The following is a 14888-nucleotide window of genomic DNA, read 5'->3' as shown; positions in this document are numbered from 1 at the left end:
TTTCCTATGGTTTTTTTTTTTTTTTTTTTTTTTTTTGGTTTTGGTTTTCTGGGCTTTTTTGATTCAAAGAGATTCTTTTATTATAGCACAAGGATAGGACTCATGGACAGAAAGAGCTTCATTGTGATTATGAGGAGCATTTGATTATATACTTTTTAGTTGAGAGAGGTGGAGATAAAGGAAGTCTCTAAAGGGATTTCTGTATGTTGAAGAACACTTACAGAATATGTTATTTTGACTAAAGCTCAGAAAACAGTATAGTTTTGCTTTCTTTTCCACGCACTTACATATTTTTCTAGAACATCTGAAAGACTTACGTACTTCTCCTCAAAACTCCTGGAAGATGATTCAGTTTCTTCTGATTATCTGTTTTATATAAAGTATATAGACTGGGCTTTTCTTTGAAGATTTTAACTAAAAATTCAAACAAAAAATGCAAGTAGTCAGGTTATCTATTTCTTCTTAAATAAGCCTTGGTAGTTTGCATATTTTCAAGGAATTTGTCCATTTTATCTAGATGACATAATTTTTGTACATAAAGCTATTCAAGATATATCTTTGTTTGTTCTTTAAACATTATAGCATCTGAATGTATAGCATACATATTTTTTATGTTCTGATATTTGCATTTTTGGTCATTTAGTAACTTAAGTCTTTTTTTCTTCTTGGCCCGTTTGGCTAAAAGTTTATCAGTTTTATTGATCAGGAACACGACAGGGATGTCCACTCTCACCGCTGTTGTTTAACATAGTGTTGGAAGTGCTAGCATCAGCAATCAGACAACTAAAGGAAATCAAAGGCATCAAAATTGGCAAAGATGAAGTTAAGCTTTCACTTTTTGCAGATGACATGATATTATACATGGAAAATCCGATAGACTCCACCAGAAGTCTGCTAGAACCGATACATGAATTTAGCAAAGTTGCAGGATACAAAATCAATGTACAGAAATCAGTTGCATTCTTATACACTAATAATGAAGCAACAGAAAGACAAATACAGAAACGGATCCCATTCACAATTGCACCAAGAATCATAATATACCTAGGAATAAATCTAACCAAAGATGTACAAGATCTGTATGCTGAAAACTGTAGAAAGCTTATGAAGGAAATTGAAGAAGATATAAAGAAAGGGAAAAACATTCCGTGCTCATGGGTTGGAAGAATAAATATTGTTAAAATGTCAATACTACCCAAAGCTATCTACACATTCAATGCAATCCCAATCAAAATTGCACCAGCATTCTTCTCGAAACTAGAACAAGCAATCCTAAAATTCATATGGAGCCACAAAAGGCCCCGAATAGCCAAAGTAATTTTGAAGACGAAGACCAAAGTGGGAGGCATCACAATCCCAGACTTTAGCCTCTACTACAAAGCTGTCATCATCAAGACAGCATGGTATTGGCATAAAAACAGACACATAGACCAATGGAATAGGATAGAAACCCCAGAACTAGACCCACAAAAGTATGGCCAACTCATCTTTGACAAAGCAGGAAAGAATATCCAATGGAAAAAAGACAGTCTCTTTAACAAATGGTGCTGGGAGAACTGGACAGCAACATGCAGAAGAATGAAACTAGACCACTTTCTTACACCATTCACAAAAATAAACTCAAAATGGATAAAGGACTTGAATGTAAGACAGGAAACCATCAAAACCCTAGAGGAGAAAGCAGGAAAAGACCTCTCTGACCTCAGCCGCAGCAATTTCTTACCTGACACATCTCCAAAGGCAAGGGAATTAAAAGCAAAAATGAATTATTGGGACCTCATGAAGATAAAAAGCTTCTGCACAGCAAAGGAAACAATCAACAAAACTAAAAGGCAACCAACGGAATGGGAAAAGATATTTGCAAATGACATATCGGACGAAGGGGTAGTATTCAAAGTCTATAAAGAGCTCACCAAACTCCACACCCAAAAAACAAATAACCCAGTGAAGAAATGGGCAGAAAACATGAATAGACACTTCTCTAAAGAAGACATCCAGATGGCCAACAGGCACATGAAAAGATGCTCAACGTCGCTCCTCATCAGGGAAATACAAATCAAAACCACGCTCAGATATCACCTCACGCCAGTCAGAGTGGCCAAAATGAAGAAATCAGGAGACTATAGATGCTGGAGAGGATGTGGAGAAACGGGAACCCTCTTGCACTGTTGGTGGGAATCCAAACTGGTGCAGCCACTCTGGAAAACAGTGTGGAAGTTCCTCAAAAAATTAAAAATAGACCTACCCTATGACCCAGCAGTAGCACTGCTAGGAATTTACCCAAGGGATACAGGCGTACTGATGCATAGGGGCACTTGTACCCCAATGTTTATAGCAGCACTTTCAACAATAGCCAAATTATGGAAAGAGCCGAAATGTCCATCAACTGATGAATGGATAAAGAAATTGTGGTTTATATACACAATGGAGTACTACGTGGCAATGAGAAAGAATGATATATGGCCCTTTGTAGCAACGTGGATGGAACTGGAGAGTGTTATGCTAAGTGAAATAAGCCATACAGAGAAAGACAGATACCATATGTTTTCACTCTTATGTTTCACTCCTGAGAAACTTAACAGAAACCCATGGGGGAGGGGGAGGAAAAAAAAAGAAAAAAACTAGGTTGGAGTGGGAGAGTGAGCCAAAGCATAAGAGACTCTTAAAAACTGAGAACAAACTGAGGGTTGATGGGGGGTGGGAGGGAGGAGAGAGGAGGTGATGGGCATTGAAGAGGGCATCTTTTGGGATGAGCACTGGGTGTTGTATGGAAACTAATTTGACAATAAATTTCATATAATAAAAAAAAGAAGTAGAGAAACTGGATATAAAATAAATAAATAAAAACCAGGCTTTTCATTTTATTGATTTTTCTGTATAATTTTTGTTTCAATTTAATTGACTTGTGTTCGTAATTTATAAATTTCTTTTTGCTTTCTTTGGATTCAATTTGTTCTTTTTATAATGTCTTAATGTAGAAGTTTTAACCTTAATTTAATTATTTTTATTTTCTAATATAAGCATTTAATGATATAAATTTCTCTTTAAGCACTATTTTACCTATATCCCACATACTTAAACATTTGTATTTTTATTTTCACTTTATTTAAAATATATTCTTTCCCTTATTACTATCTCTTTGACATATGGGTATTTAGAAGGATGACATTTTTTTAAAAATTTTGTTTTAAAGTAATCTCTACATTCAACATGGGGCTCAAACTTACAACCCCGAGATCAGGAGTCACGTGCTCCATTGACTGAGCCAGCCAGGTGTCCCTGGAAGGATGGTTTTTAATTGCCAAATAAATTATTGAAAAAGGAGTACTATAAACTTAATCTATAATTGTGAATTTGTCTGGTTCTCGTTTCTACTTTATCAGTTTTTCTTCAAGTATTTTGAAGCTCCATTGTTCAGTATTTACATATTTAGTATTATTTTGTCTTAATTAATTGAACCCTATATAACCCTATATAATTTTGCAATGTCCCTCTTTATCCTTGGTAATATTCCTTGATCTAAGGTCTGTTTTGCTCCATAGCCGCTATAGCTTTTTTTTTTTTTTTGATTCGTGTTTGCATGATGGATCTGTTTTCTATCCTTTTACTTCTAATTTATCTAAGACTTTATATTTGATGTGTTTCTTTTGAACAGTGTATGATTAGATCTTGCTTTTGAATCCAATCAGATAATCTGTCTTATATTTGGTATATAATACCATTTATATTCAATGAGATTATTGATGTGGTTGGGTTAAAAGTTACCATTTTAGCTAACATGATAGATGTTCTATGTCCATTGCATCTGTTCCTCATTCTCCTTCTTTTCTTTTCCTGACTGCTTTTGGATTAATAGAGGCTTTTTGTGATTTCACTTTATATCCACCTTTGGCTTACTATTTATACATTGTCTATTTTTTGGTTGTTCCTTTACAGTATACAGTATATCACTTTAATTAATCACAATATATCTTCAAATAATGTTATACCAAGTAATAATTGTGTCATATTGAAATAAGATGGTACAGGTATGCCTGATTCCTGTATAAAATATAAAATATGACCTTAAGAGAATAAGGGCATCTTCATGTTCTTCCAGACCCTGAGACATGATTTGAGTGCAAGTAATTTATTTAGGAACAGTTGATAAGTGAGAAAGTGAGACAGGAAAGGGAATGTAGCCAATAAAAAGTAATTTAAAAAAATTACAACTGTGGGCAATCAAGCTTAATCTTTTTTTGGAAATATCATTAGGCATGAATTTCAAAAGCATTATATCAACCAAAGGACAAAGAATTGAGGGTATTTACTCACCATCTCCCATCAATCATTGGTTGATAGATGATCTGGAAGAGATTCTAAAAAGAACATTTACTTCTCAGTTTTCTAGTCTGCCTTAAGTGAGGGTAGAATCGCTCTGGCCATGAGGGAAAGCCCTCAGATGCAGATGTACAGCTAAAAAAGATATGGGCAACCATCAACAGTATCTACGACAGGGAATCTATAGGAATCAGTGGGCAGTGTGACTTGTGATTGACAGTGAATGAGCCATTCAACACTAGCTATCATAACAGGTCAGAATATCTCTCAAGCAACCCATTCTCAAAAAACTAAAGTTGTGACTTGTCCACAAATAACCAAAGGAATGATGAAATTTGCTTTTATAGGCTTAGAAAAGCAGAAAACACTGTCTCAAAGTGAGTTATAGCATACAGTTTATACTACATAACACTTATCATAGGGCCTCTTAATTAAGAGAGTATCCTCTGATATTTGCCAAAATTCTGTTAAGAGTGATGGGATATTATTTAATTTATTTTTGAGTCTTTAAACTCTAACATATACTTACAATACAGTTACCAGTCACATTATCATCATCTATTGGTCCATTGCTTATAGTATCTTATGCACAAGGCAGTCAGCCACACAATATTGTGTCATGAATACTGCCCCTGAATTGAGCAGTGCCCTCAGCCTACCCAGCCATTCACAGTTTCTCTGCATACAGTTTGTCTCAATACTATTTATGGAACCCATTATTTTTCCCTCAATAGTTTGTAAATGTGGTTTCATTGTCTTTGTAGTCTCAGTGCAACAGACAAAATGCTACCATACATATTTTTCTTTTAGTGGTAATCCAGTCTCTGTCTTTAAGGTTGTAGATAGTCTCTTTACCCCTAGAGTCTGAGACTGTTCACCACAAACATATCCTTGTGAATATGGATAAATGCTATCCATTGAGGATGTTTAGCTTAGGAATCCAAGATTTCCTTTGTTTCTAGGAAATGGCTTGATGATGTGTATTTCAGACTGATCCTGACTTGCCACTTTTAGAGTCACCAGCTGAAAGGTTGTAAATGCACCATAGAACCTCTTCAGTAGGAGGTTCTTCCCTAAAATACTCTTAAACAATAAATACCCCAATATGTTAAATTTTCTTATTAGTTTAAATATTATATGGTTTCACAGCACTTGTATTTTGAAATAATAGTGTCCTTATTCACAAATCTAAACCTTTCCCTCTGCCTAGTTGAAGAGAGGACATAGGACCTTGCAGAAACATAGAATAGTCATTTAGATCTCCATCAGCACCAACATGCCTCTATTACCTCCATTTATATGATAAGGATCATTTTCTCCTAATACTGTATTTGATTTGTAGAAATTGTGATTTCAGTTCACTTCAATGTGTACCCTCTTCTTGTCTCTCCCTGTTTAGATTGCCAAGCACATTGATGTAATCATTTTACATTCATGTACTCTTTGTGCCCTGTCAAAAAGTCAAAGATTATCTAAAATATGCTGGAGGACCTGTACAGTGCTGGCTTCAGTCCTCAGCCTTACATCTTCCTAGCTTGCATTCCTGTTAAGTCTGTACATCAGATTTTCTGAATATGCTATTCTTCCTCTTAATTCTTCCTTACTGCTCACCAATATCAAGCCATCACCTGGATATTTTGCAGTGGCAATAGGTAGTCAAAGATATTACAGATTGAAACAAATTATACATTTGCCACTTTAGAGTTCCTTTAAATTCATATGTCCAATGGAGAAAGTCACTACATATTTCTTAGAGTAGCCAATGAAAGAAAAATAAATATTACACTGAAAGTTTTTATAATCATTTCAGAAATAAAAAAAACATTCCATAGTGGCACTTACCCAAATTAAGATATGTTTCATTGTCTAACTAAAGAAGTAAATTATTTTTACTTGAGTAATAGACATGTAAGAGATTATAAGAGCAATAACTATGGAAACTTATGTTTCTGCATGATTAAACATGAAAAGATAAATGCAGCATATTCCTAATGTCTGAGGAGATATATCCTGAAATCTTCCAATATCTACAAATTCTTGAATACCAATATTGCCTATAATTTCCCTGATAAAATATACTGTGTATTTTCATACAGTTGAGCCATACTTTTAATTAATTGTCTACTTTTTATTTTATCCCAGTTAAGATTCTTCTCAATAATATCCACCATTCTCTTATATTCTGTACTTTTCAAAATATTTTCTTCACTACAAAGAAAGTTTTCTCTTCAGGACAGTTTCCTCTAAGAAGTCACTTCATCTGAGTCTCTGAACAATCAAAAGGCAGCAAGACTTTTTTTTCATTCAAGTTTTTGTTTAAATTCCAGTTTCATTAATACACCGTGTAATATTAGTTTCAGGTGTAGAATTTAGTGATTCATCACTTACATAAAACACCCAGTGCTCATCACAACAGGTGGCCTCCTAAAACCCTTCACCTATTTAACCCATCCCCCTGCCCACCTCCCCTCCAACAACCCTCTGTTTGTTCTCTGTAGTTAAGGGTCTATTTCCTGTTTAGCCTCTCTTTTATTTCCCCACTATATCCATCTGTTTTGTTTCTTAAATTCTACATATGAGTGAAATCATGTTATTTGTCTTTCTCTGACTTATTTTGCTTAGTATAATACTCTCTAGCTATGTCCATGTCATTGCAAATGGCAAAATTTCATTCTTTTTGATGGCTGAGTAACATTCTATTATATATATACCACATCTTCTTTATCCATTCATCAGTCAGTGGACCTTTGGGCTCTTTCCGTAATTTGGCTATTGTTAATAATGCAGCTATAAACATTGAGGTGCATGTATCCCTTTGAATCTGCATTTTTATATCATTTGGGGAAATACCTAGGAGAGCATTGCTGGATCATTTCTTACACCATGCACAAAAATAAATTGCAAATGGATGAAAGACCTAAATGTGAGACAGGAAGCCATCAAAATCCTAGAGGAGAACACAGGCAGCAACCTCTTTGACCTCAGCCATAGCAACTTGTTACTAGACATGTTGCCAGTGGCAAGGAAAACAAAATCAAAAATAAACTATTGGGACTTCATTAAGACAGAAAGCTTCTGGGGTGCCTGGGTGGCTCAGTCAGTTGAGGTCCAACTTCAGCTCAGGTCACGATCTCACGGTTTGTGAGTTGTGAGTTCAAGCCCCACGTTGGCTTTGTGCGGACAGCGCAGAGCCTGCTTCAGATTCTGTCTCCCTCACTCCCCCCACCCCATTCATGCTTTCTCTCCTCAAAAATAAAAAAAAAACATTAAAAAAGAAGATAAAAACTTCTACACAGTTGAGAAAACAATCAACAAACCTAAAAGGCAGTCTTTGGAATGGGAGAAGATATTCACAAATGACATATCTGATAAAGGGGTTAATATCCAAAGTATATAAAGAACTTGTACAACACAACATGGGAGAAACAAATAATCTACTTAAAAAATGGGCAGAAGACATGAATAGACATTTTTCTAAAGAAGACATCTAGATGGCCAACAGAAACGTGAAAAGATGCTCAACATCACTCATCATCAGGGATATACAGATCAAAACTACGGTGAGATACCACCTCATACCTGTCAGAATGGCTAAAATTAACAACACCAGAAACAACAGGTGTTGCTGAGGATAAAGAGAAGGGGAAACCCTCTTACACTGTTGGTCAGAATGCAAACTGGAAAAGCAGCAAAACTTTTGATATACAGGCTTTGGACAATTATCTTGGCTCAGTCATTCCAGCCTCAAGCAAAGAAACATAAATATCTGCTACAATCATGTTACAAACTATTATTATATCTAATTTAGAGGCAATGTACAAAGAGTAAAAAATCACAAATTTTAAATGCTTAGTTTTCTTAAAGGTGGTCTATTTTTAATCAGTGATTCAATTCTGTGTGATATTAAGATCTCCTTACATTGAAACAAATACCCAATGAAGCTTTCATCATACAGCACTCAGAAACTGCCCTAGACACTGCCTTCTGTTAAACTTATAAAGCCAAAGCTACTTTTCATAACTTCAGACCCCTTGCATTTTGCACAGTTTGAAATGAGCAAGTTTAAATTTTGCCTTAAGAACTATTTATATTTTATTATTCTCCTCAAGGCATTTATAACCTCTTTGTTTCTCAAACTGTAAATAAAAGGATTTAGCAGGGGAATTATGATTGTGTAAAATACAGAATACATTTTATCTTGATTTTCAGCTGGGCCAGACCCAGGACGCACATACATGAAGAAGAGAGTGCCATAGAACAAAGAGACAGAGAGCAAGTGGGCGCTGCATGTGGAGAAGGCCTTGCTCCTGCCCTTTTCAGACCTCTTTTTCAGGATGGCAAAGAGGACATGGGAATAAGAGATGATAATAGTCATAAAGGTGAAAGATTGTATAAAGACTGAAAATATAAAAATTAAGAGCATATTAACTCTAGGGTCAGTACAGGAAATCTTAAACAGTTGTAAAATTTCACAGTAGAAATAATGTATTACATTGGACTTGCAGAAAGTTAATCTAAATAACAAACTGGTGTGCATCATAGGATGAAGAAACCCTATAATATATGAAACACCTAATAACCGAATGCAAAAGATATTGGACATCACCACTGGATAAAGCAAAGGATTACATATAGCTACATAGCGATCATAGGCCATCACTACCAGAAGGAAACATTCAGTGTTTGCACTGGAAGCAAAAATATAAAATTGGGTGATGCATTCAACCAGGGATATCAAGTGATTGTTGGATAAAAAATTCATCAGCATCTTGGGAGTCACAGAGGTGGAGGAACAAGCATCTGCAAAGGCTAAACTGCCAAGGAGTAAGTACATGGGGGTATGAAGATGGGGGTCCTTCCAGATGAGAAAAATCAGTCCGAGGTTGCCCACCATGGTAGTGAGGTAGATGACCAAGAACACCAGGAACAGGGGGACCTGCAGCCCTGGAAGATCTGTAAGTCCCATGAGAACAAACTCCATCACCTGTGTTTTGTTTCCATCAGATTCACTCAAGTTGATCACTGAAATGGAAGAGTAAGTGAAAAACAGAGTCATAAAAGACTGTGAAAATAATCACATTTTATTTGCAAATAAATGTATCTTGCTTATTTACATATCCCTTTTAACCAGAACATTTATCTTTACACTTCAGTATTCTTTACAAACAATATGTATTTGGGCAACTCTTCCTCAAAATTAAGGGGAATATATATATATATATATATATATATATATATACCATTTACACACCATATATATGGAATTTATTATGTATATTTATTTTATGTATTTATATTTATACATATTTATTATATATAATTTATTATATATAGAGAGTTTATTAGTTGTATAAGAGAAGTGGTTTTGTTTTTTAATTTGGAAAAAATTAATTTCAATTTAATAATCATCTTCTAGTTATAAAAGCTTTAAAAATAGAATTAAGCTTTTGAAATGTGCTAAAGATGAGTAATCAAAGCCAATAGCACACATTCTAGACAATATAGCATCTTCCTCAAATTAGGACAGATTGAAATGCTTACTCTGACCATTACTGTACAGTATTTTTCAGAAACTTCAATACATCTAAGATATGAAAACAAAATATAACAAAGATATAATGAAATGTCATAAAAATTGTGGGAGATAAATTCATATTTTTACTAATGTTATAGTGTTATAATTAAACAAATAACATTATGACTTTAATAAGTACCAGATGCAGGATGAATACGTAAATAATCACGAGATTTTTTTCAGTGCAAGCAAGAAAGAAAAAGGATATATATCAGTTACAATAGCCATACACCTTAAAATACATTGAAATATTTTTAACATATATAAGACCTTGTGAATAAAATTGTAAAACTTACCGAAAAGTATTATACAGTTTCTAAAGAAATAGCCAAAATATGTTCTCAGATAAGAAGACCGAGTATTATAAATATGTCGTTAGAATTCAATTTCAGCTAGAAATTAAATTCAGTTAGTTGTTTTTAAGATTATTTATTTTTATTTATCTATTTTGAGAGAGAGAGACAGAGCCTGAGCAGGAGAGGGGCAGAGAGAGGAGTATCCCAAGCAGGCTTCACAGAGCTCAGTGTGGGGCTCGATCCCACAAACTGCAAGATCATGACCTGAGCCAAAATCAGGAGTTGGTCACTTAACTGACTGAGCCACCCAGGTGCCCCTGAATCCTAACTGCTTTTTAACATAATAGCATAAGCATAAAGTTCTATAAAATAAAATTATTTTGAAGAGACAAGGAAAATATGAACAGTAACAAAGTTAAGTGTGCAGTGGTGTTACAACATAAAGCCTTTAATAGAATATAATATGACATGAAAATAGGAAAATATAATAGTAAAACCAAATAAAGACTCCAAAGACTGATTCAACTATATGTATTGGCATTTAATATAGTACATGGGTGATTTTTCAATTGAGAAAATATTATGGCTACATTTGCCTATTTCAGAAAAAAAAAGTAAGAATGGCTTTGTTTTCCATGTTTGTTTTAAAATTGTTACTGGATCAAGGGCTTAAAAGTAAAAAATTAAAAAAAAACTATTTAAATATTCTAAGAAAATTCATAAAATAAATATAATTTAAATATATTACAAAAATCTCTAAGAAACCCACGAATTATAAATAAGGATATAAGTGTATTTAATATAATGTTTAAATACATGAAAATGAAGTATGTATCAAATATTTCACAAGGTAAAAGATGAATAAAATGTTGGAAAAAATATGTATAGTTAATATAATAGGCTAAATATTAGTTCCTATCACATGCTAGGAAATATTACTAATTGGTAAGAAAAGTCAAGTAATTCGACAGAAAAAAAAATGGAATTGAATGGGCAAGTCACAGAATATGTCAACACATTGAGTTAATGTGAGGAAGGTGAGCACCTTCCCTAGTATTCAAGATGTGTAAATAAAATAAGACGTTATTTTTCATTCCTCAGATTAGCAAAATCTGATTGTTAGAATTTAGAAAATGCCACTGTCACCCTTACTAATAAAAATGTAAATTATTAAGACTGAAAAACAATTTGGTAATATTTAAAAAAAATACACAGGGGCACCTTGGTGGCTCAGTCAGTTAAGCACCCAACTTTGGCCCACGTCATGATCTCACTTACAGTTTGTGAGTTCGAATCCCATGTCAGGCTCTGTGCTGACAGCTCAGAGCCTGGAGCCTGCTTCAGATTCTGTGTCTTCCTCTCTCTCTCTGCACCTCCTCAGCTTGCTCTGTCTCTCCCTCTCAAAAATAAATAAGCATTAAATTTTTTTAATAATGAAAAATAAATAAAAATACACATACTTTTCAACTGAGCAACCCATGCCTTCTATCTATTCTATAGCAATAACATATTTCATAGGTAGAAAAGTCTACAACATTGTTCACAGTGGCAAAAGACTGGAAATAATATGTAAACCAACAGGATGAAACAATGGTTGAACAAATTTTGGCATAACCAGACTAACCAATATTATGGCTAAAATCAATAAAATGAGCTGTTGATCTACGAGTTGTCTGAAAGAAATTTCCACAATTGCTAAGAATGTGAGAAAAATAAGATGCAGAGAAATGTATTTAACATTATCTCATTAAACAAATAGATAATAGAGTCTTAAAATTCCCATTCTGTAGATCTGTGAATACACACACACACACACACACACACACACACACACATATATTTGCAAAAACCATAAGAACATAAAGATTGTATAAAATGATAGACCCTAGCTTGTTAATATTTATTGTCTGGTGGAGGTGAGAGGGGAGAATAAAGGAGGAGAAAAATACACAGTACCTCCAAAACTGCTTTTGTGATAAAAACACAATATATAGTCATCCTATTTTATAGAATTATAGATATTTATATATGGTCAATGACATATATTTAAGGATAGTCTTAAATTTTAATAGTAAAGAAGAGAAAAAGAGAGCAACAGGAATAATAATACTATTGCATTTAGTAGGTGGCAATAAATATTTTAATGAAAAATTAGGAATTAATCATAAGTAAATTTTATTTTATAGGTTTTCTGTATTTTAAAATATAGAAAAGGCTTTGTATTATGTAGCATATGCTTTTGAATATTTTCAGTTGTATCTGAATTCATCCATAGAGAGTAATTTCCCTCTCTCAGACAAAAGTTTTTTTGTAAACAAAGTTAGATATATAAACACAATGTTTTTTTTAAATAGTTTTCTTCATTTTCAGGTTCCTTTCTTTATATTTGATGTATCCCTGAAATAATTTGCTTGATTTTGTTCTATGACCTATAAATGTTGTCTAAAAGCAAATCCAAAGAAGAGATCCCAAGGTATTTAGAGGTAAATGCACAGACTCTTAGATCACCTAGAGGGAGAAAAATCTACCTATAATTTGATGTGTAAATTCATTGTTTCCCAAAATAAAATGAATAACACAATTTTATACACACACTTCTTGCTGATTAAAATACATTTAAAAATCTACCTATATACCCAAATTGTATTGTTTAACTTTAAAATGGCTCCATAGACAATATTTTCATAATGGTTCAACATTAGGGAGAATGAGGAGTTATTTCCCATATTCCTTGAGAATAGAAAAAAAATAGCTTTAAAAATTTATCTTTTGGGTGCAAGGGTGGCTCCATCAGTTAAGCATCTAACTTCAGCTTAGGTCATGATCTCACAGTTTGTGGGTTCCAGCCTCACATCAGGCTCTCTGCTGTCGGCACAGAGCCCACTTCGGATCCTCTGTCCCCCTCTCTCTCTCTCTGCCCCTCCCTTGCTCTCTCTCCCCCTCTCTCTCAAAAACAAATAACATTAAAAAAGTTATCTTTTAAAGCATATACCCATGAGAAGGCCTAGAAACACAGCACATGCAGCAAGAATGACTGAAATGTCTCTTCTAAAAATTAGCCTTAATAGACACTGAGGGCAAGTCATTTAATTTCTAAGGTGGGGTTTTGTCCTGAGTGAGCCTGCCTAGGTTTCTTGCCAACTTTAAATCCATAATTGATACATCCTATTTTTATAATTAAGTCAAGAGCTATTAAGTTCTTAGATCTTTTTAATATCCATATGTATCTCTATATCATATAGATATACACATATATATGTGTATGTGTATGTGTATGCACACACATATATATGCACACACATATATCCATTGGAAACAAAGGGCTTAATAATGTTATCATTGGTGACTTTAGCTCATCTTTTCATGATTCCATGAACAAATTAAGGAAGTTTAAGCAGCATAATTTAGTTGTCCTTAGCCTGACAATGAAAAGTTTCTATGGTATGAAATAACCTCTGAAATTCTTGAGTCTTTATCATCATTTTATCATTTGCCTCCTTTTTGTATTATCTCAAGTTTACTATTAAAAAGAAATATTATTTGTGTCTCCTCATCAGTCAAACATTTAGTATTTATGACAAGCATCCAGAATGGTCTACCCTGAAGTTAAATGAAAAACCTCATAGGGTTACCAGGATTTTCATTTCTCACCTGGATGTCTCATTATCAAATAAAAAAATTGAAAAACTACAAATAATGAAAATTAGACGGATCCTAGTGTCCTCACTCAATTTCTTAAAGTCTTTTCGGGATTGAGAAATGATGGGTTTCTTGAAGGAAAGATGGTGGGTTTCTAAAGGGAAGAAATATAAATTTCCCTCTACCATACTTTACATTGGGGCCAGAGACATCTTTATGAATCGCCAAACTGATGAAGTTTCTAGCTGCTTTCACACCCACATCCGCTGTACTTCCTCCTAAAATCTTTAAATGAAGAAAAGTGGAAGGTGCAGAATGAAGCAGTGATTACTTGCGCAAAGATTTTCCTTGGAAACCTCGACTGCAGGGAGAAGGTATTTATTTGTACTCTTTTCCAAATCTATTCATGAAAAAGAAAAAAAATATATTTTAAATTCCCTCAGTAAAAGTTACCAATGGATTGATTCCCTGTAGGTTGGGGGCAAAGCTGTTCTACTGGGCATTGTGAGCTAATTGGGGAATAACCCAGGCATAGCAGGTGTAACAATTAGAAATACACTTTGTGTCGTTAGAGTTCACTGTGAGGGCATCTTGACAAACTACCCCTGAGCAATTTTTAGGTCATAATAATTTCCTTTCTCTTATTGCTCTTGATGTTGCCACATTCCAACCACCGGATAGTTTCTTCAAATGTCTCAAAAACTCATGAAATTCAGAATGTCCAGATCCAAATTCAGAGTCTTTGTAAACAGTATCACCAAGTGTGGCCCTCATCCTGCCTTCCCATTCTCAGTTAATGGCATCATCATTACCCCGTTTTTAAAGAAAGAAACCTGAGAGTCATCCTTGACACTGAATTCCCGCCTTGAACCCATCAGAACTATTATCAAACTCATGGCTTTTATCTCTTTAATATCTGTTGAAACCACCCACTTTTCTCAAAATTCAAGAAAACTCCATCTCCTGCCTAGAATACTCACATATCCTTTTAATAAGCTCTGCGTATTTTCTAATATATTCTCCCACCAAAATCTGAATTTGGGCCAAAATCATCTTTA

General features: G+C 34.0%; 1 protein-coding gene across 1 annotated transcript; it reads right to left on the bottom strand.

Moving 5' to 3' along the window:
- Positions 1–8401: 8401 nt before the first annotated feature.
- On the bottom strand, positions 8402–14604 carry LOC125921546 (olfactory receptor 5AC1-like). Its single transcript, XM_049629161.1, has 2 exons — positions 14502–14604; positions 8402–9342 (listed from the first exon to the last, which is right to left on the bottom strand). Exons 1-2 carry the CDS (start codon positions 14602–14604, stop codon positions 8402–8404), a joined length of 1044 nt encoding a protein of 347 aa, XP_049485118.1.
- Between the last annotated feature and the right edge of the window lie 284 nt (positions 14605–14888).

Source organism: Panthera uncia, chromosome C2 (assembly GCF_023721935.1).
Source record: "Panthera uncia isolate 11264 chromosome C2, Puncia_PCG_1.0, whole genome shotgun sequence".
In the NCBI taxonomy this organism is placed as follows: Eukaryota; Metazoa; Chordata; class Mammalia; order Carnivora; family Felidae; genus Panthera; species Panthera uncia.
The sequence above is the reverse complement of the archived record's forward strand: the minus strand, read 5'-3'. Positions and strand labels throughout refer to the sequence as shown.